We start from the raw sequence: 26,023 nt of genomic DNA, 5'->3' as shown, positions 1-26,023 counted from the left end.
ACCCAACCCTGCGACCCTCCCCAGCTGGGTCTGATCCCCAGGATGTGACACTCACAGTTGGGGGTTGCAGAGAGTAGGACCAAGCCCTTGTCCTGAGTCACACAGAACCTCAGGGACACGGCCCATCCCAGAGTGGATGGCAACAGAGAGATGGCGTAGACTGGAAAGGAGGCTAGAAAGGCACTAGCTTCTTCCAAGTGCCACCATAGAACCCAAAGCTGCCTTAGGAAGAGGACTTGAGGAGCAGAAATTTCCAAACTGAAGTCCGTGCAAGCTATTAACAGTTGAAAAGGGTGCTTTTTATCCTGTGGAGATCAGAGAACCCAAGTGACCATGAGAACTTGCTTCCAAAACTGTTCCCAGGCTTGGGAGGGGCCTTAATGCTGGGAGACTCCTGTAGGTGATGGTCTTTTTCCATGTGTCATCCTTAAGCCCCACTGGGAAGTGACAGATATTATTTTAGATGAAAGAACTACTCAGAGAGGTTAAAGACACTTTTCTAAAACTGCATTGGGGTCTATCTAGTCGACTGTTCACAAGGACCGACTCAGTGATGTTGGGGACTCCCGCCTTCCTCACCTGGCCACTCCTGGCTGCACCTGCCCGCCCCTGCCCAGGGGCACTTCGGTAACAATCCCGTCAGGCCTCACAGGTGAGCAAGAGACAGCCAGTACAGGTTCTACCAAAGCAGCTAAAGCCGAGAGACAGTTCATTTGATAAATTTTTCAAAAGAAATTAAGTTGACAGAAAGGCTGTGTGATAAGGTAGTGAGAAAAAAAATGTGGCTTAAATTTGGGTTTTTGTAAGATTTGAGTGCATGCCTTCTGCAATCCTTTATTTTATTATTAAATTTTTTAATTTTTTTTAAACATATAATATATTTTTATCCCCAGGGGTACAGCTCTGTGAATCGCCAGGTTTACACACTTCACAGCACTCATCATAGCACATACCCTCCCCAATGTCCATAACCCCATCCCCCTTCTCCCAACCACCCTCCCCCCAGCAACTCTCAGTTTTTTGTGACATTAAGAGTCACTTATGGTTTATCGCAATCCTTTATTTTTAACGAAAACTTTGTCTGGAAAAGGGGCCACAAAGAAACTTCCGGGAGTGATGGATGGGTTTATTACCTACATTGTGGGGTTGAGTTCACACAGGTACGCATATTGGGTATGCGTATGTTCAAACTCACAAATTGCATACACTGAATATGTGCAGCTTTAAAAATATCAATTATAAAAAAAATTATCAATTATAGCTCAGTGAAGTTGTTAAATTATTTTTTGTTTTTAATCTAGTACCCAAACGACAAGGTCTATCCCTCTATGCTTCCTTCCTGTCTCCCCCACAAAGCAACCTTTTGAAAGGTGAACCAGATCCTGTCACATCTTGGTTTCCTCACATGCTAGGAATGTTTTCCCATTCCCAAATGGTTTCTCCTCATGTTGGGAATTAAATCCCAGGTTCCCACAGTAGCCCAGAAGATCCCACCTGATCTTGCCCTTGGCCACTTCTCTGGCACCCGCTTCTCTGGCCTCACCTCCAACCACGCCCACCCACCTGCCCTCAGCCACCTTGACCTCCTGATCTCTGGAGACCACCACGCAGACTCCCAGACCAGGGCCGTTTTCTCACTATCCCCTTATGATGTTCCAGAGCCTCCCCTCACTCCCTTATCTGTGTGACCTCTCTCCTCTTATGTGAGTTACACACCCACATTCCTCTGCACACTTGACCCTGCTTTATCTCCGCTTATAACCCTTCCCACTCCCCAGCACAGTGGTATCACCTCAACAGTGTTTGTCCGTCTCCCAGGCTCATTTCAGTGTGCGAGGGCCTGCATGTGATCCATCTCGTTCCGTGATTTGTGCCCAGTACCTTGAAGAGTGAATGGCAGGCAATATTCCCTCAACACATATTTGTCAAATAAATGAATAACTAGCATTTAAAAACACTCCCCCATATCAAAGTTAAATGGGGAGGGAAAAAAATCTCCCATAATTCTCACACAACAACAAAGCAAACCGTTTTCCACCGGATCAAAAACAAATGTATCCGATTATTAAAAACTGATTGTAATTGACTCTATTTTTGTATTGAAAAAACTCGAAATTGGCTTCCCAGGTTATTTCAGTGCTCATCTGAATTTACTTTTCTGCTTGTTTTTAACCAATAAGATGATTTCTTGCTGATTTCTTTTTCAGGGAGTCCTCTGCAGGTTTGCTTGACATACCAAGGAAATGAGCTCCCACAAGCAGACCCCGAAAGATCTGAAAGCCAGGGGCCAGCCTTAGAGGCGGACCCCAGATCCTACAGGACTGCCCAGCAGGGAATTAGAGACATGGGTCCCATAGCTGGGGTTAGGTAAGAAGTAAGGGAACCTGGGAACAATCCATGTCTCATTTGTTTTGTGCAGGAGACAGAAAACTTTTTAGGCCAAAGGCATGGGCATGTAGAGGAAGAATACAGAAGGTCAGTGGAGCAGAAGGAGAAAGGACTGTGTAATGACGCTACATTCCAGCCATGGATGAGGGAGCCCTCTTGGGGCCCTGGTACATGGATGTCAGTGGAGTAGACCCACTTGCCCACCAGATTTGGGATAAGTCAGCCAGCACTGAGTTGAAATTGTTTATTTTCAATCTATTGAGGATTTGTCTGAGCAAATTCATGGCAATGGGTTTAGAATAGGGAAAAAAGGCTTCCAAAGCCACTGAAAAGAGCCAATTGTTTATAAAGACCGTAGCCCATCTATAGTATATATATTATATACATAACATCTACATATTATGTATATGTATATACACGTATATGTATATGTACGTATATTATATGTGTGTGTGTGTGTATACGTATATATATATATATATATATAGATAGATAGATAGATAGATAGTGAGTGTGCCTTACTGATTTGTTAAAAATGGATCTGTTTTCCTCTGACAACATGTTATCTATTCTTTTTTTTTTTTAAGATTTTATTTATTTATTTGACAGAGATCACAAGTAGGCAGAGAGGCAGGCAGAGAGAGAGGAGGAAGCAGGTTCCCTGCAGCCCCATGCGGGGGCTCGATCCCAGGACGCTGGGATCATGACCCCAGCTGAAGGCAGAGGCTTAACCCACTGAGCCACCCAGGTGCCCCAACATGTTACCTATTCTTAATACTCTAGGTACTTGAGGATATTAGGGAAGAGATTCTTTAAAAATATTCGGTGACACACAGTAGTAACTCAGATGCTCATCTACACCATAGGGGCAGGCCCTCATTGTCAGTGATCCTGCCATTGGCTGTATTGATACCTTATTTTTATTGTGGAAGTCATCAGTTCCCAGTTAGCTCCCTAAAATAAAGAATGAGGTCCAGAAAAGGCCAGTTGAAGATCGCCGGGCAGAATAGCATGTTTATTCATTAGCATCCGTAAAACAGTGCTTCAAAGAAAGGATGTTGTGTGCGCATGTGCGCACGCGTGCTCCACGTGCTGGGTATACATTGGTGTCTTACAGAACGGGAGGATAAGGATGCCAAGAAAACTTTATGTCTGTGAAAGCAAGTATACTAGGCTCATAGAAGACGCTAATACCGTTACTCTCTTTCCTTTACTGGTGTCTACTAGAAGGCGGAATTTTTGATGGTAGCAAATGTTTCTTGATCCTTTCATGCCCCACAGTCCCCAGCACAACACTTCGCACGTGATGAATTGTCAATAAAATATTTCTCGAGCTGCATCCGTCTTGTCTTAGTAGACCCTGATTCAGAACCATCGCCCCAATCCTGCAAACTAAAGAGGACATAAATAAATATTAATAAAAGCCAGCCTTGTTTAACTCGATTTCGAAGACCCGAGATTCAAAGAAATATTTAGCTAAGTCTCTTTTTATAGTTTGGGTTGGAAACAAATATTTTTAATAGTGGTTAATAAGATAGCTGATGGTGTGGGGAGAACCCCTAAAAACCAACCTCCCAGTTCACGTATTTGTGAGAGCCCAAATCCTCAGGAAGGGGAACATATAGCTAATCTTTCCAATCACAGTCTCCCTCCCTCCCCACCCCCAGCTCCTTGGAATTATGTTATCTCTGCTCCTTTTAAAAGCTCAGAAGCCTTTTGAATTGGAGCGGCATTCAAAGGACAGCCAAGGGTCACCCTCGGAATATTAAAGGCAAGTGGATTACAGGAGAGGGAGGGAAAGGGAGCAGCTGGGCTAGGCGGAGCCCTGTGCAGACCCAGGGCGGAAAATGGGAGGAAAACTCCGGAGGAGCTGGTGTTGGCCGAGAGAGCGTCTGGATTGCTCCAAAGGACGGGAGGTAGTAGCGAACATCACAACCCACATTATTCGTGTCCAGGCGCTGGCTGCTGCAGTCTGAGAGGAAAGAAAAGCAAAACACGTATTAGCGAAATCAATTAGGCTATGGTCCTTTGAACAGAAATAGAAGGGTTTCTTTAGAGACCGCGGATACAGGAAACTTGAACCCTGAAAAATTAAAAGCCAAGGGACTATTTTAATTCAAGGATCCAGTTCTATAAGATTTACAGCCGGCGGACCGATACTTCTTTCCTAAAATAACAAGGGCTTAAGATTTATAAATTCCTACTCAAAAGATGTCAGAGTAATTTAGTCTTCAGAAATCTGTGTTTTGACCTTTCTTCCATCATTTATAGGTATTGATCCTTATTTTTGTTTTCTTAAATAAAATCAATGAATATTTAGCGGGGACTTAGTATGTGCCAAGCACTGCCCTGAAATTTGGAAAGGGAGGACGTACGTAGGGGCAGGCCCCTACTTGTCAGCTTTGGTTCCCTCCCGATTTGGGAGGGAGGTGGGGGGGATTGGCAGATGGATCCTGAATCCCTTTGAAAATGTGCTGAAGACGAAGGAGTTTCCCCGTAATAAAATGCACACGCACTCATTCTTTGTCAGGACAGTTGCTAGACAGAACAGTATATACATCTCTGATTATAACTATGCAACGGGGTCAACTGTAAGCACTTTCTGTGGATTATTTATTTAGATGCAAACCTATCTTGAGAGGCATGTATTATTATTCCCCTTTCCTTCCAGGGAAACTGTGCAGAAAGATGTGTTACGACCCTTGCCCCAGGTTCCTCGGTGAGTAGGAAGTGGTCCTGGCGCTAGCACAGGCTCTCGGCCCCAGTGGCCAGCGCTGGCCTGGGGACTTGCAAGGTCCCGGTGAAGCTGACCACCGCTGCCCGGGGTGGGCCAGAGCGAGGGCGTCTGTGCGGGGTAGACCAGGTGGTCAGCTGACATTGTATCATCACCTGCGGGAAAACTGTCCCAGTATGTTTACAATGCTTAGAAAGATGTGGCTGATGCATTTTTTGGCCAAGCAGTGCCTACCCACATGCCACCACCAGGGGAAAGCTGTACCCTGGCTGAGTGTGGAGGGTCTGGGGTGCTAAACAGGAATTTTGACCCAACTCCGAAGGTACTGTGAGACTGTCAGGTTTCAGAGCTGGATTTTTTTAGGAATGTTAGTCTGTCAGCAGGGGGCAGAATGGATTTTTCTATTTATTTATGGAAATTTGAAACTATAGGGAACTGGGCTATTTTTTGAATCAAAAGTTTTTCGCCCCAACTGTGTGTCCTTTCCCATTTGTGCTGGAAGAACAGAATGAGAAGGATCCCCATATTTAATGTATTATTCATTTAAGTGAGTATTTGCCTCTGAGAAAAATGATGGAGTTAGAGCATTTGTAATAAAATCCTCTTTCTAATATGCTCAGAGGGTTTGGCGACACTTGCCCCTGAATGACATGAGAGCCAATTGTGTAGGAACAGTGTTAGACTCCCCTTGGTGAGTTGGGGATTCTTGTGAGGTGAACAAAGGACATGACAGAGCTAGGAGGCCCAGGCTTGGATTGGGGGTGGGTGTTGGACTCATCTGGGGCCACCCCAAGCTCCAGCATTGGTGCGCTGCTTGGGAAATCTTATCTCCCCTGCCAGTGTTAGCTTTTCTCCTTTTCAACCTCAGTCCCGGGGGGGTGTGGGGGGAGGAACCTTTCTTATTCCTTTTCAGTGTCCATATTAAATTCTTCCATTTTATCCTGTGATAAAGTAACACAGCGCACAAGACCAAACTCACATTTTTGGAAGCCGGATACAAGTCAGTGTGTATGTGTGTGCACATATGTGTACTACATACACTTTCCTTCCTTCCTGTCTGCCTTCCTCACAGTCATTAATCAGTCATCAATCAACCTATCAATCAATCCAAACACATTTATTAAGAGCCTATTTTGTATCAGACACAATATTCAGAACTCTGAGACTTATTTACCTACAAAAAACTCAAACATCTCAGCTTGAGGCAAAGGCTTAAGTATTCTGGAAAAGGAAGTGATTAACCAATGGAAAACTGTCATGATTTTACTGCATCTGTGATGCATCACAAATAGGTTAAGATGGGCAGAACTATGAGACTCTTTCTCCAAGTATATTGGAAACTCCTCCCAAAATGGATGAGAGAAGCCAATATGGTGGTTAAAGGCTTGGAGTGGATGCTTTGGTCCTCCCTTTTCTCCCTTGGAGGTCCTGGAGGCCCCTCCCTAAAACCTTAGGGCTTTTCAGTTCAGTACTCAGTTTGCAAACTCTGAAACTAGAGGCATGGTCTTTCCATTCTGTGAACTTACCGCATCATCCACTTCTGCAGAAGATTGCAAATGTCTGAGATTATATGTAGTGAGTACCTCCAGAAAGAAAGCATTTTTAGGACAGAGATTGGTTGTTCTCTCTTTGTACATTCAAACCACTAAATGCCAGTTTGCTTTAATTTGAGTTGTATTCTGATTCAATCCTGATACCTATTTGAAGCCATCAGATTATGAAGAATGTGTGAATAGGGGGTGTGCATATGCGATGTCAATACCGCTATGTAACACCATTACCAAAAGACCAGATCTCGATGAGCCTGAACTGAACTTTTATTGATGCTTTTTCGCAAAGCAGCAGAAATGGAATTGATGGTGTTATTAAGTTATCAATAGCAATGTCTCCCTTTTTTCCCAGATAAGTAAGTATACATGAAGCATCAACCACACCGTCATTTTAACCTCTTGGGGCCAAAAGAACTCAGAGCTATGGGTTCAAGGTGATGATCTAGATTTGTGTCTTGAGTGCACTCTAGAAGTCCAGAACTCACAGACTCCCATTTGACTGATTGTTACGTTGTTATTCCAACTTAGAGGTTGGTACTGATGAGCTGTTTTGTTTATTTGCTTGTTTCTGTTTAGATGTAGTTCCATGTCTAATTCTGTCATCTTTAATTGGAGTTCTCATAAATGTGTTGATGGTTAACACTAATCAACAGAAGTATAAGCATAGTGAAAAGGAGGTGGTGCTAGGAGAAAAATAGAGCCCCTGGGTGGTGATTAATAGGGGAGGAGGAGGTTGATTATTTGAGGTTCCATAAGAAGACAAGAGATGTTTCGACTGTGCCCATATGTACATTTAAATTAAATACCATCTTCTGACATCCAGGCAAATCAGATATTTGGCAGTCTTATTTTTCCTTTCAACATGATTGCAGCCATCTACCTTAACTAAACTAACCTGAGACAGTGTTGGGGATTGGTGGGGCAGCAAAGAGTCTAATTTGCTGAGACCGTCTTCTGAAGAGGGGACCCCATTTCACTCTGTAATGACCTGCCCACCCCTAAGACAACATTCCTCTAATTGGGGATCGATATCTAGTAGGGCGGGTTGTGTTGCAAATGGCCTAGAGTACACTTCTTACACACAGCTGTTGGGTTCTTTCTGGTGGATAATGGTAGTCGGTCGTGGTTACAGGTGGATGAGGGCTTGCTATGTCCCCAAAGCCTTGCCACCTGCTTAGAATGAAAATAAGCTCGGAGGCCAGATATTGCCATACATAGAGACATTTATTGAGCACACTTTTATTAGCAGATAATCCCCAAATTGTTCGTTCAACCTCTCTGAAAGCTTGAAGACGTTATAACCATCTGTCATTTCAGGTGAACCTAGCACAGCATGGATGGAAGTTCTCTTAAGGCAGATAAGGCAAGATTTCAGAAGCAAGGTCTGTTTCTCTCACAGCATCAGGCAGCTAGAACTCTCCGAACCATAGACTGGATGTGGGACAGTTTAGGCTTCTAGCCCGAAACACTGAGGCAACAGGACTTGCTAGGTTCTTAATATCCTCTGATTCCGCTCAAGGGAGGGATATTTTAGTTCGGGCATATATCTTGAATGTGACTAACTAAATGAAAACCCATTTCTAGCTTCCAGTAAGGCTGGTCAATGAGATCCTAATCTCACGAAAATTGATATCAATTATACAAATCAGCAAAATGCAGGGTGAGGGAATGGTGGAGGGTGAATGGAGGTAACTGAATTTGGATGGTATCCAAGCCTGAGGTAGGGCCTTTCTGAGGAAATGGTAGCTCCCAGAGCAGGATTGTTGGTTGAGGCAACTGACTGAAGCTAGGGTGGAGCTCAGGAGTCAGAAAACCTTTCCTGTCAGGAGACAGAGAGTAAATATTTTCAGCTTTGCAGCCCACACAACAAAATGGAGGCTGCCTCCTGAAGAAGGGACATGACCTTGGAGAGGCAGCTGCCTTTGGGCAAAGGCAAGTCCTGAGGGAGGACTCAGCTGTGAGCCATCTCGGCCAGCACTCGTGACAGCTGGGAAATGAGTATGCTGGTGGTGAAGGGGGTTCTGGGAGGCACACCACAGCATCCACTGTGGCGTAGACTTCTGGTCCAACTGGACCCATGGTCCGTTGGATGCCTCAATGCGGGAGGTGGTGTGATGGAAGGTGGTGTTTCTGTGCAATGCATCTATCTTTCTAACCATACTCATGTGCATTATCTGTGCATTACTTCACTCAAGTCTCGCAGGGTCCCCCTTGAGAATAGAAAGCCCCGTTGGTATGGAAACCAAGATGCAGACATAGTGACTCACTTGTGGTCATGCAGGTGCTTGATGCAAAACCAGAGAATATCCATGAGTTCTTGGGAAGCCTCCTTAGTGATTTACCCTCAAACCCAGCCTTTCTTTTGAAGTTTGAATGCCTGCTTGATTTGCACAGAATACTCAGCTCGTTTCTTTTGGGATGGGGTCCAATAATATCCCAGCCACACTGGGAGGTGGAGAGGTGGGGGAGATAGATAACAGTTGGGAACCTTGGGCTGAGGACAGAAACCCAGGTTGGTATCAACATTTCACTGTGAAAATCTATTGCGAGATGAACAAGAGTGTGTTTGTGTAAGCTTTGTAATTAAAGTCATTATAATGTAAATTTCTATCTATTGAGTATTTGTTAAAAATGTGGGTTTTTCTGCTTTCTTCAAAACAATTTTTGTTCGCAGTTTAGAAAGTGACATTTAAAATGAAAGACATGGTGGTGGGTGAATTTATGGTATTTTTAGTGTTTCGATCGTTACTAATTTTCAGAATTTTCAACAATAAATATATATACTTACAACAGTAGAAAAAATATAAAAATAAACAATGGTCTTCTTTCTTTTCTTTTTTTTTAAAGATTTTATTTATTTCTTTGACAGACAGAGATCACAAGTAGGCAGAGAGGTAGGCAGAGAGAGATGGGGAAGTAGGCTCCCCGCTGAACAGAGAGCCTGATGCGGGGCTCAATCCCAGGACCCCGGGATCATGACCTGAGCTGAAGGCAGAGGCTTTAACCCACTGAGCCACCCAGGCACCCCACAATGATCTTATTTCTAAAAGTAAAATAGAATGTCTTTACAAATTATTATTAAAAAGAGGAAATATTGCATGGTTAAAAAAAATAGAAATGCCTCGTAACTTTCGAGGAACGATTCTTCAGTACGTTAACTATTTTAATGAGAACCAACTGACTTAATAATATTTGGTAATTGGTAAAAGAAAGATAAAGACTGTTTTACTTCATAATCAAGGTAACAAAATTCACACCTGAAATTTTCTTTCCCAAAACCCATGAAAATCTAGTTTTATCCTCTTAATTATCTGTGATTTTGATTTTACCTCTTCTCAGCGGGAGAAATTAAATACAAAATATCGTGCTGTTTTTGCATCTTAAATGAGCTGTAGGTAAATGCATCGACCTTTTTCCTAAATTGAAATGTGGTCTTCTAAGGGGGTGGGGGAAGGCCTGATACATTTTTTTTTCTTTATAATGGATATAATTTTTCTATTGAATTCTAGAAATAGATCCGTTGAGCATCACTTTGCCATACTTTGGCACTTTGCAAACAAATGAATTGTTTCCTCAGATTTGTGAAACCTGCCTGTCTTATTTACACTTCCCTCAAAATCTTCTGATTGCCTGTTTCATAGTTGGTTTGTATGTACATAAAAATATGCTGGACCCTGTTCAAGCTCAGTTTAGACGGGGGTGGCTATTTCTATCATGTGGGTGCCACTGGACACGGATGCTTTGCTGAGTTAATCATCTCGCTATCTTAAGTTTCTCTGACTGTCAAATGAGAATGATTCTGCTTACAAAAACTCTGTTGGCTAAATTACTGCAGGCCTTTAGCTGAATTACCTCTTTGTTTATTGGGGGTGATTGTTGACAGCTGAGTGAAAGCCCAAACTGAATCCTCTTCCTTCATACAGTGTCCTATATCTGCTCTTCAGATAAAGGGGGGATTACAACGGAAATACACAGGGATATATTTTTTTTATTAAAAAATTGTTCTTATTTTGAGAGACAGAGAGAGCACGCGTGCAAGTGGGGGAGGGGCAAAGGGAGAAGGGAAATCCCAAGCAGACCCCATGCTGGGCACAGAGCTGGACGTGGGGCTCAATCTCATGACCTCAAATCATGACCTGAGCTGTACAGGGACATCTGTACTTTAAAATTATATTAAAAGACATCAGGAATTAGTATACAGTGAGAATATAGACATTTAGTATATGCTAAGTTGTATGTGACTATATCGAAATGAGCTGTAGGTAAAAGTTATTAAAGTGTGGGAAGCACCGGGCAGATGTGTACTTGTTGAAGGCTTCTGGGTAATTATTGCAGCATCACTGATAGTTAGAGCTCTAGTTTACGTTAGCAGTACTGTGAATGTAAATTTAGGAGAAACTCTAAAATGAGTTTCAAGAGGCACCGGATCCAGTGGACAATGCAACAGAGATTACAAGGAGAGGTCCTTCTGCATTCAGATGATTTGGGGAAATGCCAGGGTTAAGCAGAGCTGAATTGGTTTCTTTCCTGGAAGACTCGTCTGTTGCATTTTCCATGCGGGTATGATTGCAAAACTCTTTTAAGTAGAATATTTTGGGGGACAAATGTCCTGGGGAATACACTTTGGGAAATGCTGTTTTACTCCAACCTTTTCATTTTCCAGATGAAATAATTGAGGGTATTGGTAGTCAAATGATTTGCTAAGTTTCTGTAGGCCATGAACCTGAATGCAAGCCTGGATGTTTGACACTATCTGATGTCCTGTCTACTACATTGTATCATCCCATAGATTTCACACGAGCAGTGTTGGACAGAGAAGTGTTTTGTTCTTAGAGTCTGCAGGGAGGAAGGCACTACACACAACATGCTCTGGGAATCAGTTATCCAGGGTTTAATGCCCTTCAGGGTTCATAATTCAAGTTCTGGGACACCTCATGAGTTACTAAATTTATGAGCCTTAGTTTTTCATCCAGTGCCTACTGGGCAGTATTAAAAGATGAATCTACTAAAGTTCAAAATACTGCATCACCACTCACGAGCTGTGTTGGGACAAGTCACTCGGCTTTGCTGAGTCTCAGACCTGTGTCCCTCAAAGGGGGACTACTGCCTTGCACAGTTTGGGTGACGTTACATACATCTGAAGTGTCTCTCTTCCTTTGAGACATGGGACCGATTTTTGTTCTTTGACAGTGCTGGAATTTCAGTCATCGCTGGGTGGGTGTGATGTTGATCACAGTCCTTTCATTGTAGGACATGGCGAAACTTCTTGTTCAGATTTTGCTCATGGAAGCCACTTCTCCTGTTTCTTCTCTCAGCGTCTGGCTCTTGGGTCTCTGATGAGCCTCATGCGTCGTCATGGATTGGCCTCTATTGACACCCACCATGTCCTGTTCTTACACCTACTCGCCACTCCTCCATATTGAATCAGTCATTTTTCCTCTATCAGGGCTGATAAAAGAATTGCAGAGAAGTCCCAGCTTCTTCGCCTGCAGTCATGACAGTTTCTGATTTTTAAGTAAGATGTCTTCGCCGCTTCTATTTTTTGCCTCTCCTAGCTATTTCCGTTCCCGCAGGCTGCTGCAGAGGTCCTTGTGCATGGTACCACTGCAACTCTCTTGCATTCCCGCAAGCACCTATGTTGGTGCCTTTTGGAAAATCCTTTCTTCGCCCTGGCAGAAAGGATTTTTATGGACTGCCATCCCTTTTGGCAGGGGAAGAATGACTTCTGAGCCGAGTGCTGCTTGAAAGAGGCACTCCCGCATCACTTATGACTGTACTCAGTGGTTACTGCTTGTGACACATTTTCAAATGGACCCCCCAGTGGCTGCAGCTGTGATTAAAAGCTGTCTGCTCTCTGCCTCACTGGGGGTTTGCTGTTTAACCATGTCATGCACATATAGATGTGGGCTACAGCTGCATCATGGAAAACGTAAAGTGTTTTGTAAGATGAAAAATCAAATGAGTACCTGGTTGACAAACTCCTGAATTTCCTAAGCTCGAGTCCCCGAGAGGCACTAGTTGGGAACCTAGCCATGTATGAGGTACATAAAAGTAATTTAAGGAAGAAGAGCTAATGGTCAGTGAACACATACCATCCGCCAGCACATGCTTTGCACACATCAGCCAGACTGAACGCCTTCAAGATTTAAGTGCACCTTGAACTTAGCAGCTGCATTTCGGCTCCTCTGCATGCTTCAGGATTCAGTTTGACCATTCACAGATAAAACAAAAGGAAAATATTCTTTGTTTTGGGGAAGACTACTCAGATATTCTCCGATACCATGTTTGGTTGATTCTGGGGTTTGAATGCCATTCTAAACATAAGTTTCCCATGAACGCTTTCTTAAAAAAAAAAAAAAGAAAGAAAGCCAAAATGAGCCATGTGGCCTCAGAGATAGGGTGTCTCAAAGGCACAGATCGCAACCCTTCCTCTAGATTAGACAGACTGAGTATTCAGCCTTTTGTGAAGTAAAAATGTCCTAGAATTTAAACCTGGGCTCTTTACTTCGGGTGAGGAGTACACTTAACCAAAAGCGGGAGGCAAGACCATGTTCCCTTCCCTCTCCACCCTGCTCCAGGAACTGACTCAGAAGAATCCAAACACATTCTCTTAGCTGCCTAGGAAAGAAATTGGGGGAGAATTTGAGAATTTCGCGTCTCCTTTCCCCTGCGCCTGCTTTCCTCCCCATCTCAGTGACCAAACACAGTCAAGGAAATGCTAATCTATCACCAGCAAATTCAGGCTGACAATACCGTGAATCGACCACATTGATGACATTGATTATATTTCAAATATTTACAATATGGTGAGACAAGCCTAATTTATTTTCTAAAGAGTTCAAGGTAGGTATCACCCATCCAGAGGGGGGAAACAATGGAGAAATGTTTGTGGTTGCTATCTGCAATCATCTGATGCTGACAGAGAGTAGTATTTTATTTAGTAATTAACAGTGTAAAGGGGAGAGGAGCTGTCATGTTGGTTCTTAAGCCGGGGAATGTGATGAAAGATGATATCTACGATCTCATCCTTTCCACTTGTTTAGGATTGTCAGGATGAGAAATGTCAGCATTATGAAAGCCCGGCTCTGCTCTTGATATGATAAAACCCTTCAAAAGCCAGTCTTTCTCTCCCTCATCCCCCTCCTTTCCCGCTCCCTCTCTCTCTCTCTCTCTCTCTCTGCACTTGCTTTTTTATTTATCCTGTTTTGTTAGATGGCAGAAATATAATTCTTTTCTTTCTTCCTATTATAAGCCACCATTTTTGTTTTATTATATGTTTCACAACCCCTAATGCCCCACTGAAAATTACCTTGTTAAATGACAGTGTTTCAAAGCCATGAATCCTTTCCACCATTCCCTCAGAGGTTTGAAACAGTCAACAGACTGTAAAGAATAAATAATAAAAAAGTATTGATTATTTTGATGACTGTGAGATTCAATTAAGTATTAATTTTGCCCTCCAGTGGACCTATCAAGGTATTCAAAAGGGAGGATTCGGCTCAGCTAAATGCGTGCTGAGTGCCTCAGCCTTAAATAGGGAGAAAATGTGTTTACCTACAGTATTTGAAGAAGAAGTGCATTGATGCACAGAGTCCAATATTAAGTGCTGTGCACATTAAGCCCTGGTGACAGTGACATTGTTTTCAGTGGTATGAGTATTGACCAAAGAAGTGCATTTGATGACAGCTTAAACTATTTGTATTGATTAACATTTTCATAGATTATCATGTGTCATATCAAATTCACTTTTCAGGCATGAATACATTAAAAAAAAATAACCACAGGCATACCGCGACCAATGTAAGGATGGGACAAGAGAGCCTGCCGCCCCACCTGCTCCTTTGCTGGTCACCTGTTTCCTGCTCAGGAACCACTTAGGCATGAACTTGGCAATAAATAGCTCCCAGATAACGCAAAAAGGGCACTTTTGCGTTCCTTTGCCTTCTGCAGCCGACGTTTGTGCCCAAACAGTATCATGCATCTTAGTTGGCAAATGGAAGAGCCGGCTCTCCTTGGGAAATATTTCTGATCCCAAGACGCCCTCCTAATGAGCTGAAGATAAAGCAGATTCAAATTATTGGGAAGAGGGGGGGAGGCTTGCCTTTTTTGGAGGTGATTTTTTTTGCTTTCTTTTTCTCTCATGCTCGGAGCGTACGATGCTCTGGGTTTCGGGATTATTGAACACAGTTTGTAAGTATTTTTCCAATTCCTTAAAAAAAATTTTTTTTTAAACCAATTTTCATCTGTTTTGCTGTGTATTGTTTGGTTTAACATGTTCATTGGCTTCGGGGTCAGCTTCAGCCCCAAATCTGGGAACAGCAAGTCAACTTCTAAGGGTGCTGATGGAATTTACATGAGAAATCTCTTTTATTCCATTGAAAGCCTTTTGAGGACTCTTTTCTCCCTATCTCTTTTCTCTGCTCTGGGGATAGGGTTTAATTGCTTCTCCCCCAGGGAGAGTGCTTCTTAAAATAGCCCCTGGTTCCTCCATAGGGTGCTCCTTCCTTTTGAGTGTGTTGCTGAAGTACAAACCCAGCACTTTCTTTTTTCTTACTGCATTAAAGACCGAACAAGGTGTAAAAAACATTCGTACAAAAAAGCACATCCCACAATTAAAGCTGTGTTGGTTAGGTGGCTTTCAAAGAAGTTTTTTTTTTCCCCCCTTCTTCCCTCCGAAGCTTCCTGAATCTCTCACATGCTAGCGGAGCTTTAATAGGGTGGGGAGTAATGGAGAACTCCTCGGATCTGTAATAGCTCTTCACTTGACTGCAGCCGGCAATAACAGCGGGAGCAGCCAGAGATAAGAGAGAGAGGAGAGAGGGAGAGTGTGTGTGTGGAAGAGAGAGAGAGAGAGAGAGGAGAGAGGGAGAGGGAGAGAGGACACGCACACTAAAGCTGCCACTTTTTTTTTCCTCCCCTTCACTCTTTTCCCCCATCCTAGGATCCAATGATAGCTGGACAAGTCAGTAAGCCCTCGCTGTCAGCGCGGAGTGAAATGAATGCGGAGTTGAGAGGTGAGGACAAGGCTGCTACTTCAGACAGCGAGCTGAATGAGCCCCTGCTTGCGCCTGTGGAATCAAATGACAGCGAGGACACTCCCAGCAAGCTCTTCGGTAAGTCTGTCTAGGTATTTCATTTCAGCCCTACCATGTTGTCCGGAAGAGCAATCCACCCCCCCCATCCCCACCACCTTTTCCCTGTTGTTCATTCAATTTTCTTGTAAGTGCTAAAGAGGAGCGTCGCATCTTGGAGGGGCCGAGCCACCGGAGCCCATTCCAGGCGGCTGGCAGGATGTCCTCCAAACTTTTCCCAGCAAGGAACTTCCTCGCTGCTCCTTGGGGCTTGCCAGATACTGCCAGAGTCCCCGGGGTTAGAAATAATTAAAAAAAAAAAAAAAAAAGAAGGAAAAGAAGATGAAGATGAAGATGGTAATAATAATCAGGAAATCAGTTCCATTGTGAGAATTGGTTAACATTTATTGAATAAATATCGACTCGGTTTCGGGTTGCTTCGCAGCCTTTTGTTAAGGGGAAGGAGAGTTAAGAGTTATTATCTGTAGTCAAAAGACGAAAGAGGGAACTGGGAAATATCGATACAGGTCTCTGTGTGCCAGGTAAACAAAGGTGGCTATGGGAATTGCTCAGAGAAATAACATTTTTGTGATCACGGTTAGAGTGGGTATGTCTCCTTCTAGCAGGGGGGCCAGGGAAGAGAAGAAGTCCTTTGCAGCCCTCCTCTGCCTGTCTTCCCTTGACCAGGTGTTTACAGGCTCTTCCTAAACGTGCAGGCAGCCCAGGACCTTTCAGGAATCTTTGTTCCGTAAACAAAACAAGAGCGAGCAGAGTGCCACTCCAGCAAAGACATCTGTCATTCAAACAGATGACACTCTGTAAGCCAACTCAAGCAACTGTGATCTCTAATCAGAAAGGGGAGCGGGCTGTTGAGGCGCGTGACTGAGTGATGGATGGCGAGAGATGTCTGGGCTGGAGAAGCACTTTGTGGGATAGAGTGACAGTAGGTTTTCAGAAACCTTGCTCCTGAAACACTTGCTTTTAATTATTTTCCAGTGTTTGTATACTCATAACACTGAATATGTGTATATACCTACTAACCTGTTTATACCTATGTATATTAACCTGATATATACCTGATTTTATAGATAGATAGAGATACATGTATACTGAGCAGAGCACTGCTGGGTCTCAGGTTAAAAACACAGCCGTGTGCCTGAATGTCAAAGAGAAACAACACTGCTGCATAGACTGCTTTGTTGAGAAAGTCGTTAATTCAGCTAAAAAAAAAAAAATCCTTAATTTTTTTTTTTAGCCTCCAGGAAGAAAGCAGCTTCGGTGTTTGGCAACTCTAGGCCAGCTTCAACAGAGGAGCTTTTCTTTGATTTGAAATGCTCACTCAGTCAAACACGAGAGGGGTGTTGCTGAGAAACTTTCTGTTTCAGATTTTCTATTGGTAAAATACAGCTTTATAGTTCAGAGTAGAATAGATCTCAGTTTCAAGAAATTCTTGTTAAGCTACACTTTTTCAAAAAGCAGCGATTCCACCTGCCACATAGATTTTTTTTTCTTTTTTACACATAGGCATTAAGATTTTAGCATTTGCCCTCTAAAGGAATATTTTGTTGTAGTTTCAGTTTTTATGCGTGTAGGGAGAGTCATGTCCTAGAACACTCATTTCCTTTCAGGGGGTTAGGGAGAGAAGTCAGATAAAATTATAAATTACAGAAGGACAAAGCCACGCTCCAGTCTTTCTGATGTTGGGGATGCTAATACCGAGCATTTTGACTTTTAAAAAGTAATCAACTGTGAATTCAACAGAACTGTGGATAGTGGGTTACTTCCTCCTAAACTTTGCATGCATTTTTAAAAAGTAAATACATTTTGGAGACTTTCACTTATAACCCCAACTTGTTTTGTTTTGTTTTGTTTTTCCTTCAAGTAAACCAATAGAAGGATGTTTCATTTGGCTTCTCAATATTTGTTTAGATTTCCTGCTTTTGAAAATTGTTATAGATCTGTTATTTTACATGGAGAGGGAAATAAACTTAAAAATTTTTTTTAAAAACCCGAAGAGAGTCAAAGAGGTTTGAATTAAAAGTTCATTGAAAATATAATCTGAAGTGGAATATTTACAGGGTAGAAATCATGGTGGGCGTTTAAAGGCACTCTTCCTCACTTTAAAATTCCCAACTTCTGAATTTGTGAGAGGGCACCAGGTAAAATCTCCACCTTTCATCTATAGTCCTTATAGAGTCACTTAATTTTATTTGGTCTCTAGAGTGCTTTTTGAATACAGTGTGACTATTTTCCAGTTTCCAGTTCAGTAAAGAAGCAACCAGTAGGTTAGCAGTTTCGAAAACTGCTGGAGAGGTTGGGAGGCAGAGGGACTAGAAGGTCCATTGAAGGAAGCACCCAATGTTCCCTGAGGCTTCTTGAGCTTTTTATTGTGTTCTATGCTGTTAATATCACTGAGACTTAGCCTTAGAAATCCCAGCTTGTGTAACTGACTAAAACTTTTTAGAATAATTCTCTCCCAGGATTTTTATCAACTTTGGCTGCCCTTAACGAGTGACCATTGAATGGACCATTGTTTCATTTGACATGAATACACTCAAGTGGTTTTGTTCTTATCCATGGTTTTCATGATCCTCTTAGCCTGACAATGAAGAATTACATTTTTTCCCAAATAACTGAGAGCATCCAGGTTTAGCTCTTAACCGTGATTTCCTAAACACTCCCTCAAACGGTCACCCTCATGGTATGCGTATTGCGTTCTTGAAAACCCTGCTTCCCGTAAGGAAAGGAGCAGATTAAGACAAACTGTGAACATCTCGATGTGTTCACTTTTGTGGAGAGACATTTAGCAACAACAGGAGGCAAGAAGAGCTCAGTTTGGTTTTTTGTTTGTTTTTTAGTTTTGTTTTGTTTTTTTACTGTACCTGAAATTTCAGTATTGATGGATTTCTTTGGAAATTATTCCCCCTTCTCTGCCTCATTGAAATCAGCAGCCCAGAGCACAAGCCTGTTTCTGTCACAGTATGGGCACCTTCAGCCCAAAACTGCAGCAGAAAGGCTAATACGGATGCCCTCTATGGATAAACAAAGGAAATTCCAGGAACCGGTGGGTCTTTGATGCCTCTCCTGAAATTGCACCTCTGCTCTTAACAGCATCCAAAGGGAAACACACTGTCCAGGATGTTTCCGTGCTCCGTGCAGCTCAGAATACCGGAAGGAGAAAACCAGAAGTCATATGCCAGCCTCAGTAGAAAGTTCAGAAAAGGGCCCTTGTGTTTTATGAAGTAATTACATCAGAGGTAACATTTTGCTTAACTTGAACAGCTATGGAGACTCAAGTACACTTAGGAGAGCTGAATCCACGTTTCATTGAGAAACGTGTCGGGAGGTAGTTCTCTGTGATATCATTAAGTGGTACGTTATTTATTCTTGGAAAGCCTGTGGAATAACCGTCTCCTTCTTTTCGGTCCTTGACTGTATTCTGCTGAGCTCTGAGCTGTAGGAAATGGTATGGACGAGAAGAGACTTGCATGTTGATGGTGTGTGTGTGGAGGGTGCTATCAGAGAATGGGGCTCCCCATCTCCCTGGGTTTCCGTTGCAGGATCGAATGAGCGATGGCGCACGGGGCCAGCCATTTAATATGTGACCGGTGATGTACATATTCGAAACCATTCTCAGAACTGGCCTTTGGCAAAGGATCTCAAAAGGAAGAGGTTGCTGTGTTTCTTGGGTGACATTTATGCCCCCGTCTAAATGTGGTGCTTCGTTTTTAGTCATGCTCATCAAGAATTCAGTGGTCCCCATTCCGTCAAGTTGGATGCTAAAATTCAAATGGTGGAGCATCAACAACTTCATCGGAAAGATGGCCACAGGAAGGATAAAAGTAATATATATCCCCAGAAAAATATCTGTACTAAAGTTTTCCCATGCAGTCTTGGCTGAGGAAGCGAGAGCGCATAAAACAGGCCCTAAATATTTTCTCCCAGATATATTTGAAATTTGAAAGATGATTTATTAACTGTGCTCCTCCTGGGAGTAGTTTTATTGTTTCAAGATAAACCTCATGATTGCTTTTCTTAAAGTCGCAACGACCTCGGGTGGCTGGGCCCCTGACTTGCTCCGCTGCTCGGTTGTACCCCACCGTCCGTGAACTGGGCACACAGCTCCAAAGCCCTGAGCTGAGATGTAAACAGAAAAAACATTTATACATGTTGGACCCGAGGTAAAGAGGGATGCTTAGTTTTCTGTCACGCTGCTGTGTTTTTCTGGGTTAAGAGAAATTGCAGATACGTGCAGGCGTGGGTGTTTTCAATATCATTTACCTGTGAACTTTCAGAAAAGGGTTGAAAGTTGGGTCAGTGATTCTTCCTGGCTGGAAAATGTCCCATCTGTAGGGTTTTTCTTTTTCCCTTCCTTTCTGTTATCTTTCTCATAAAAACATGCTTTATAAGATTTTTTTTTAATTGCCAGCCAGTTTGACTTGATTAGAATTTATGGCAGTGGAGTCCTTTTCAATGACAAAGGGATAAAGGATTAAATTGTCTTGTCACCCCTTGAGACAGTGGTCCCTGCAGGTCAACATGGAGGTCACTGGTGGGGCATTATGGGGGGGGGCTGCTCTTTGTGGCCAGGCTGCCTGTGAACGAGTAGAAGCCTTCATTATGGCATCACTGTATGACTTTATTGAAACATCTCTCTCAAGGTTCCAGTGTCTTGGATATTTATAATATTCTCATGAAATATGCTGGGACCAGTAACCAGGATGTCAGGCTGAAGCCCAAGAAGGATTTAGCCGGCAGGTGATGGGGAATATTCCCTAGAGAAATAAATTTATTTACCATATGCATTGTGCTTTTATATTTTTATGAGTTTTGATAGTCTTTTAATGGAAAATGTACTCAATTTTTTCACTGAAGAAAGTGTATGTTGCTTGGGAAATATCCAAGATCTCTACTTTTAACTAAATAATTTGGAGAATAGATTCTATGCCCAAATAGCTATTTAAAAGAAACCAATGGAAACCTATATTTGTGTAAGTAAATGAGATGCATGATAAAGTATTTGTCAAACATCAGTTATTATTTAATAGGCAAACAAACCCTTATGGTGTTTTTCTCTGACTACTGAGGTGGAAATGCACATTTGGATACATTCCTGAACATTTAGGGCAACCTAATGCACCTAGGTATTTCTTTTTAAAAAAAAATCCACTCCGTGTATGTAGACAGACTTCGTTTTAGTGTTCCTCCCCCTCCCCCCGAAAACCATTGTGATACTACCTTGATAAGTAAATCCACTTGAAATAGGGTTAATGTGTAAGTTTTGAAATACAAATAAATCCATAGGCACTAGCACGGATGTTCAAACTTTTCGCCATATTTGTTGGCTGAGCTATGCTCATTTCTAAGTGACACTTTAATGGACACAGTACGTGACACGAGATTCAGTGGGGACTCTCTTAGTGGCTCCCTTTTCTGTTTCTGCCGAGCCTGGGGTGCTCAGGTCAGACATCTGTTTATAGAAGAAAGTTCGATATTGCAAGTGTCTGAAGATGTCCGTGCTAACACACTAGCAAACGAAAATGCTGGTATGGTTTTACATTTTTCTTCTACCTTGGTGGCTACCATTCTTCTATTTTGTTGTCATTGTTGTTAAATGGTCCTATATAGGATTGGAAATAAGACAAAGTATTAGGAATTACATTAATCTGCATCATCCCCCCCTTTTAAGGCATTCATTTTCGTCTTTTTAGCATCTTGGATGTTTCTGACTTAAAGGTTACGGGGCACAGGAGAGGTTTTATCGTTCACCCAGCCCAGTTTGTGTCATAATTAATAAATAGAGGTGCATTCCAGATTCAAGCTCCCAAGGCTCGGCCCTTAAGTAGATTGTCTTCTTTCTCAATTACCCGACTTAATTATAGAGATCGTGTTCTTCTTGTAAGAACTGGCCAAATAAAAACTTCCCCCACTTGAGAAATGAGACTTAAGTGACTATTTCGAAAGCACCTTGCTTGCTCTTAAACAGTAAACAAATAATTTGCGAGAAGACTGGTACTTCCTTTGATTGGCGATCTTGCTGGCTTATGTTTGGGGATTAATAATACATCAGACACCCACACATTAAAAAGAAAGTGGATGTGAAGGAGGAAGGAGGAAGGGTGCCGCTCTGCTATTGGGCTCCTGATTATTCTCAGGCCTTCCCCTGGGTGCCGAGACCGGGCAAGGAGCAGTCACGTTTGCCCAAATATGTACCTGGCTCCACTTAACATGTTTCTTGATTTTCTTATGCTAAAGAAAAAGATAGCAAAGTGTTTATACCAAACTGGCACCCTGTCAGGGGGCAATCTGTGTAAAGTTTCCTGCTGTCAGGTTAATAAATTTTTAAAAAATATCCAAAGGCAGAGGTAGCGAGATAGAGAGAGAGTTTCTAGTAACAGTTGCCATTCTCCAGCATGGCTCTGGAATTTTCTTGTTTGTTGTCTTCCGAGGGTCTCTACTTCGCTGGTGTTTTTGTTCAGCTTTCCTTTTATTAATGACATTTCGGTCTTACTTTTAAAATGTTTATCCTTTAAAATTTCAAGTATCTTTTTTTTTTTTTTTAAAAGAGGGAAGTAAGTGAGCGTGATTTGTTGCAAGCTGGTGTTTACAGTGGGGCATGTCCCTTCGTGCTATGAGCTGGGCGGTGCTCTGAGTCTGTTAACACTGGACTTCTCTTTGGAAAGACCATAGTAATATTTATATTAAAATTTGTTCAGAAGGAGTATTTGGGCTTTGGCAGTATGGGGGCTTCTGAGGATGCCTGTTTATTACACATGTGGACTTTACTCAGCCTTTTCCATGTGAACTCCCACCTCCTGACTCCCAGAGTTAGATTTTATAAAAATATGAAACAAGTGCAGACTGGTTGGGTAACAGCTCTTCCTCTGTGTTGTGTTACTACTGTGAGCTATCAAAAATCGACTCAGCCATTTTAATGCGAACACAGAGGTCAGCAAGAACAACACTGACTCTCTTTTGGTTGAAGTCTGTCATTCTCAGAGAAATGGAAAAAAAACCCAACCCTTTGTTTTGTTAGATATTCAAAGATCATTTTTAAAAGCCACCTAATAAAGATGCGTAGCTCTTGACATCTCTTTGTAATAGTTAGCTGCTACTTTTTGAACATCCTGCTATGTTATATGAATGTCTTTATTTTATTTGAGAATTTAAAAGAAAATCCAGGCTCAAATGGCTCTTACAGTCTTTCCTTTGAAAGTGCTACATGTGGTGAGAATACATTGGTTTTTATTTTCATTAAAAAATTAGCCACCTGGAACAACAGAACTAATGCAATCTAAGTCACTTTATTCTTAGAGGACTGCACTGTCCTCAAAACAAATTGAAAATATAAGGGAAGTGATCACATTACAATGAAGGAATTAAATGATAGCATTACACAGAAAGTAAATGCTTAAGCCGCCTGCCATCCTGAAGTTCATTGGAAAGTGGGATTCTGTGATGAAACTTGCCTTTATTGAGATGGTTAAAAAATGTTCTTGGTAATGATGACGAGGTAGACTATTAAGGGATTTTTAGGACACTCAGTATGTGCCAGTGGTAGCTACCATGAAAAAATTTCACAATGTCAGGAATGTGTTTGTCCTGCTCTGTGCTGTTTGGCATTTCTCAGTGTTATGTCTTTTTCTGAAATAATCAATGTTTTTTAGGTGGATGTGCTTTCCAAATCTCTTGCGTTACTTTGATTTCTTCCTATTAATGATGAGAAATGGTGATAAAAGTTTGTGAAATCCAAGAAACTCATATTTAAAGACTCATATTAGCCTAGTGTTTTAAAATAACAGTGCATGTTTTCCATTTTCTTATCACTTTCATACTTTGTTTCCCTGTGTTTTCTTTCTTCAACACCGTGAATACACAGTGAATTATTGCAATGCTATCCATGTAAAACATGGGTGTGTCAAACACATATGTGTGTGTCTATGGCGTGTTCTCCGTATTTTCTCCTGTGTTCATGTGATACTTCAGATTTGTCTCACTCACTTTGTCATAGGTATGTCTTTATCATAAAATTAATAAAGCCTAATTTATAATAATAGGCTTTTTTTTTTTTTTAGTTCACACGATCATTTAAATGTGCTTCTTCTGTACCTATGAACTCTCAAAGACATAGTTTCCAGGTAAAATTATCAAAATGAATAGTTTACCAATAAAGGACAACTAATCATATTACATAGTATTGCTTCGGGCATAGTTGGGCTATTATCCAAGCTCTAGTGTCTTGTTTGAAGCTGCTCTTTACTGAGCGGAGGAGACAACAGGATTTCTTAGAATTTGTGCAGTTAATGCAGCAAAGAGATTTGAGCGTTTCTGCACAGTTTGATTTATAGGCAATATATATATTTAAAGCATGCAAAACTTGCCCAAATGAGAGAAAGACGCTTGGAATCTAAATATTAGGAACCTGAGTATTTGTCTACTTGTGGGTATATGCACCCAACATTTATCTTTTTCTCTTTTAAGTAAAAAGCATTTGTTCGCTGCACTGAAAACACAATTTTTGCCTAGAAGGATTTCACGGACCTAAATGAACATTTACCTGGACGCACATCCAGATAGAATGGGTGTCTGATGCACAATAAAGAAATCACATTTTAAACATTTGCTATTAAAATAGCATGGTGTACTGAATCTCCTTTCGCAGTTCTTGATGGCCACGTATGTGCTGATTTGTCTTTGAACAGCAGTATGGCAAGATTTACTTTTATGAATGAATGGTTTGGGGTGACTTATTGCAGGAGAGAATCACCACCGTCAAAGTAGAAGGGCTGTGAGGGATTAATTTGATTTAAAAATGCAAACATTTGAAGCTGTTTATAAAGCATGAAAAATTATTACTGCAGAGTGAATTTTTTGCCAAAATCAACCAAGGGTAGAAGAGAATAAAAAATCAAATGGAAAAACACATTTTCCTGTATTTAAAACTGTGTAGTGGTATGGGGGGGGTAGTGAAATGCCCTTTTCCAAACCTGCATTTTCTCTTTGATAGATCTAATTTCATATAGCAAAATATCGTGAGATAGAAACATGTTAAAAGAGGAAGCCCAGTATTTTCAAAAGGAGAAGCAGGAAAGAAACAGGGAAGAAAGCAAACACGCTATCCTTTAATCCCTGCATGAATAGTCAGAAAAGAGATTATCTGGATTATGTGGGAAAACTTTCATAAACTTTTGGAAAGAAACCTACATCACTATTTTAGAATTGACTGGTTCCTCTCTTTCTGATGCCTTAGATTAAGGCAGGTTTTACTCTTAAGAGTCACCAAAAAATTAGATTCTCAGGGATGCTCATCTATTTCCTTGCCGTAGGTCAGAATCTCTCTTTCAGCCATTAGAATTCACGTTTATTGTAATTTGCGAATAATCCAATCAGAATCCACAGGCAATCAGAAAAGTGTCGAAAATTAGCTGCCATGCCTCAAAAGGGATTAATGGCTATGCTGCCTGCTTAAAACAATCAAACAAGCACATGTGTACCGACACGCACACGCGCGCGCGCGCGCACACACACACACACACACACACACACGCAAACACTCACAAAACCAGAAATGGTCAGATTGGCCATTGCTGATGGCATGGGGATGGCCATACAAGCTTAGGCTGGTGGTCACCTCTCTTGTCGTCTGCAGTGTATCAATATGTTTTTATAATGATACAATAACCTGAACCCTGTAACAGTTTATGGTCCTTCTGAGAATTCTTATGGATTCTTAGAGTGACGGAGGTCTGAGAAAAGATCTTGAAAGCTTTCACAAAATCTGGCTGGGTGACAGAAAAGTAGCATGCCTGTGATTTAGCTCCTGTGGAATCCCGTTGACTGGGAGCATCATTAAAATTTCAAGTTAAAACAAAACCCACAAAACAAATGGTAGACGCAAAAGGTGCGGGGCACCCAGAAGGACAGCAGAAATTAGGAAGTGCTAAAGGCTCTGAGGGCAAAGGCCAAATTCCTTCAACCCCGTGTTGAACCTGATACCCTTCTGAGACATGTATGTCTCATTATGTCTCATTTATGCTTCCATTTATGTACGGTTCCAAATTCCGCTGTAGGGCCTTTCCTTCATGGGATATCTCAGACTGGGGTGTTGCAGTTTCATTTTCCCAGGACCTTTTTAGTCCATGATAAATAAAGAGCTGAAAGTTTGAATCCAGCACGAGTGAGGAAGAAAACGAGCCCCAGGCCAGCAGGAAATAACCACGTGGCCGCATCAGCGTACGCACAGAGACCTCTGTCCTCTTAACGTTCGTAACACTGCTAAT

General features: G+C 41.9%; 1 protein-coding gene across 2 annotated transcripts in view; it reads left to right on the top strand.

Annotated features, from left to right (window-relative positions):
- Positions 1–26,023, top strand: part of POU6F2 (POU class 6 homeobox 2) — a 490,143-nt gene that overhangs the window by 89,121 nt on the left and 374,999 nt on the right. Inside the window, exons 1-2 of one of the 2 annotated variants that reach the window (XM_047695944.1) lie at positions 14,743–14,862; positions 15,614–15,785. In XM_047695944.1, coding sequence (XP_047551900.1) covers positions 15,620–15,785 — 166 coding nt within the window. In that variant the 5' untranslated portion in view covers positions 14,743–14,862; positions 15,614–15,619. Of the gene's footprint in view, positions 1–14,742; positions 14,863–15,613; positions 15,786–26,023 lie in introns of those variants that run through there. The other variant, XM_047695942.1, reaches the window with a different exon arrangement.

The sequence above is a fragment of the Lutra lutra genome, chromosome 11 (genome assembly GCF_902655055.1).
Source record: "Lutra lutra chromosome 11, mLutLut1.2, whole genome shotgun sequence".
Taxonomy (NCBI): Eukaryota; Metazoa; Chordata; class Mammalia; order Carnivora; family Mustelidae; genus Lutra; species Lutra lutra.
Note: the sequence above shows the minus strand (reverse complement) of the source record. Positions and strands in the feature narration are given on the sequence as shown.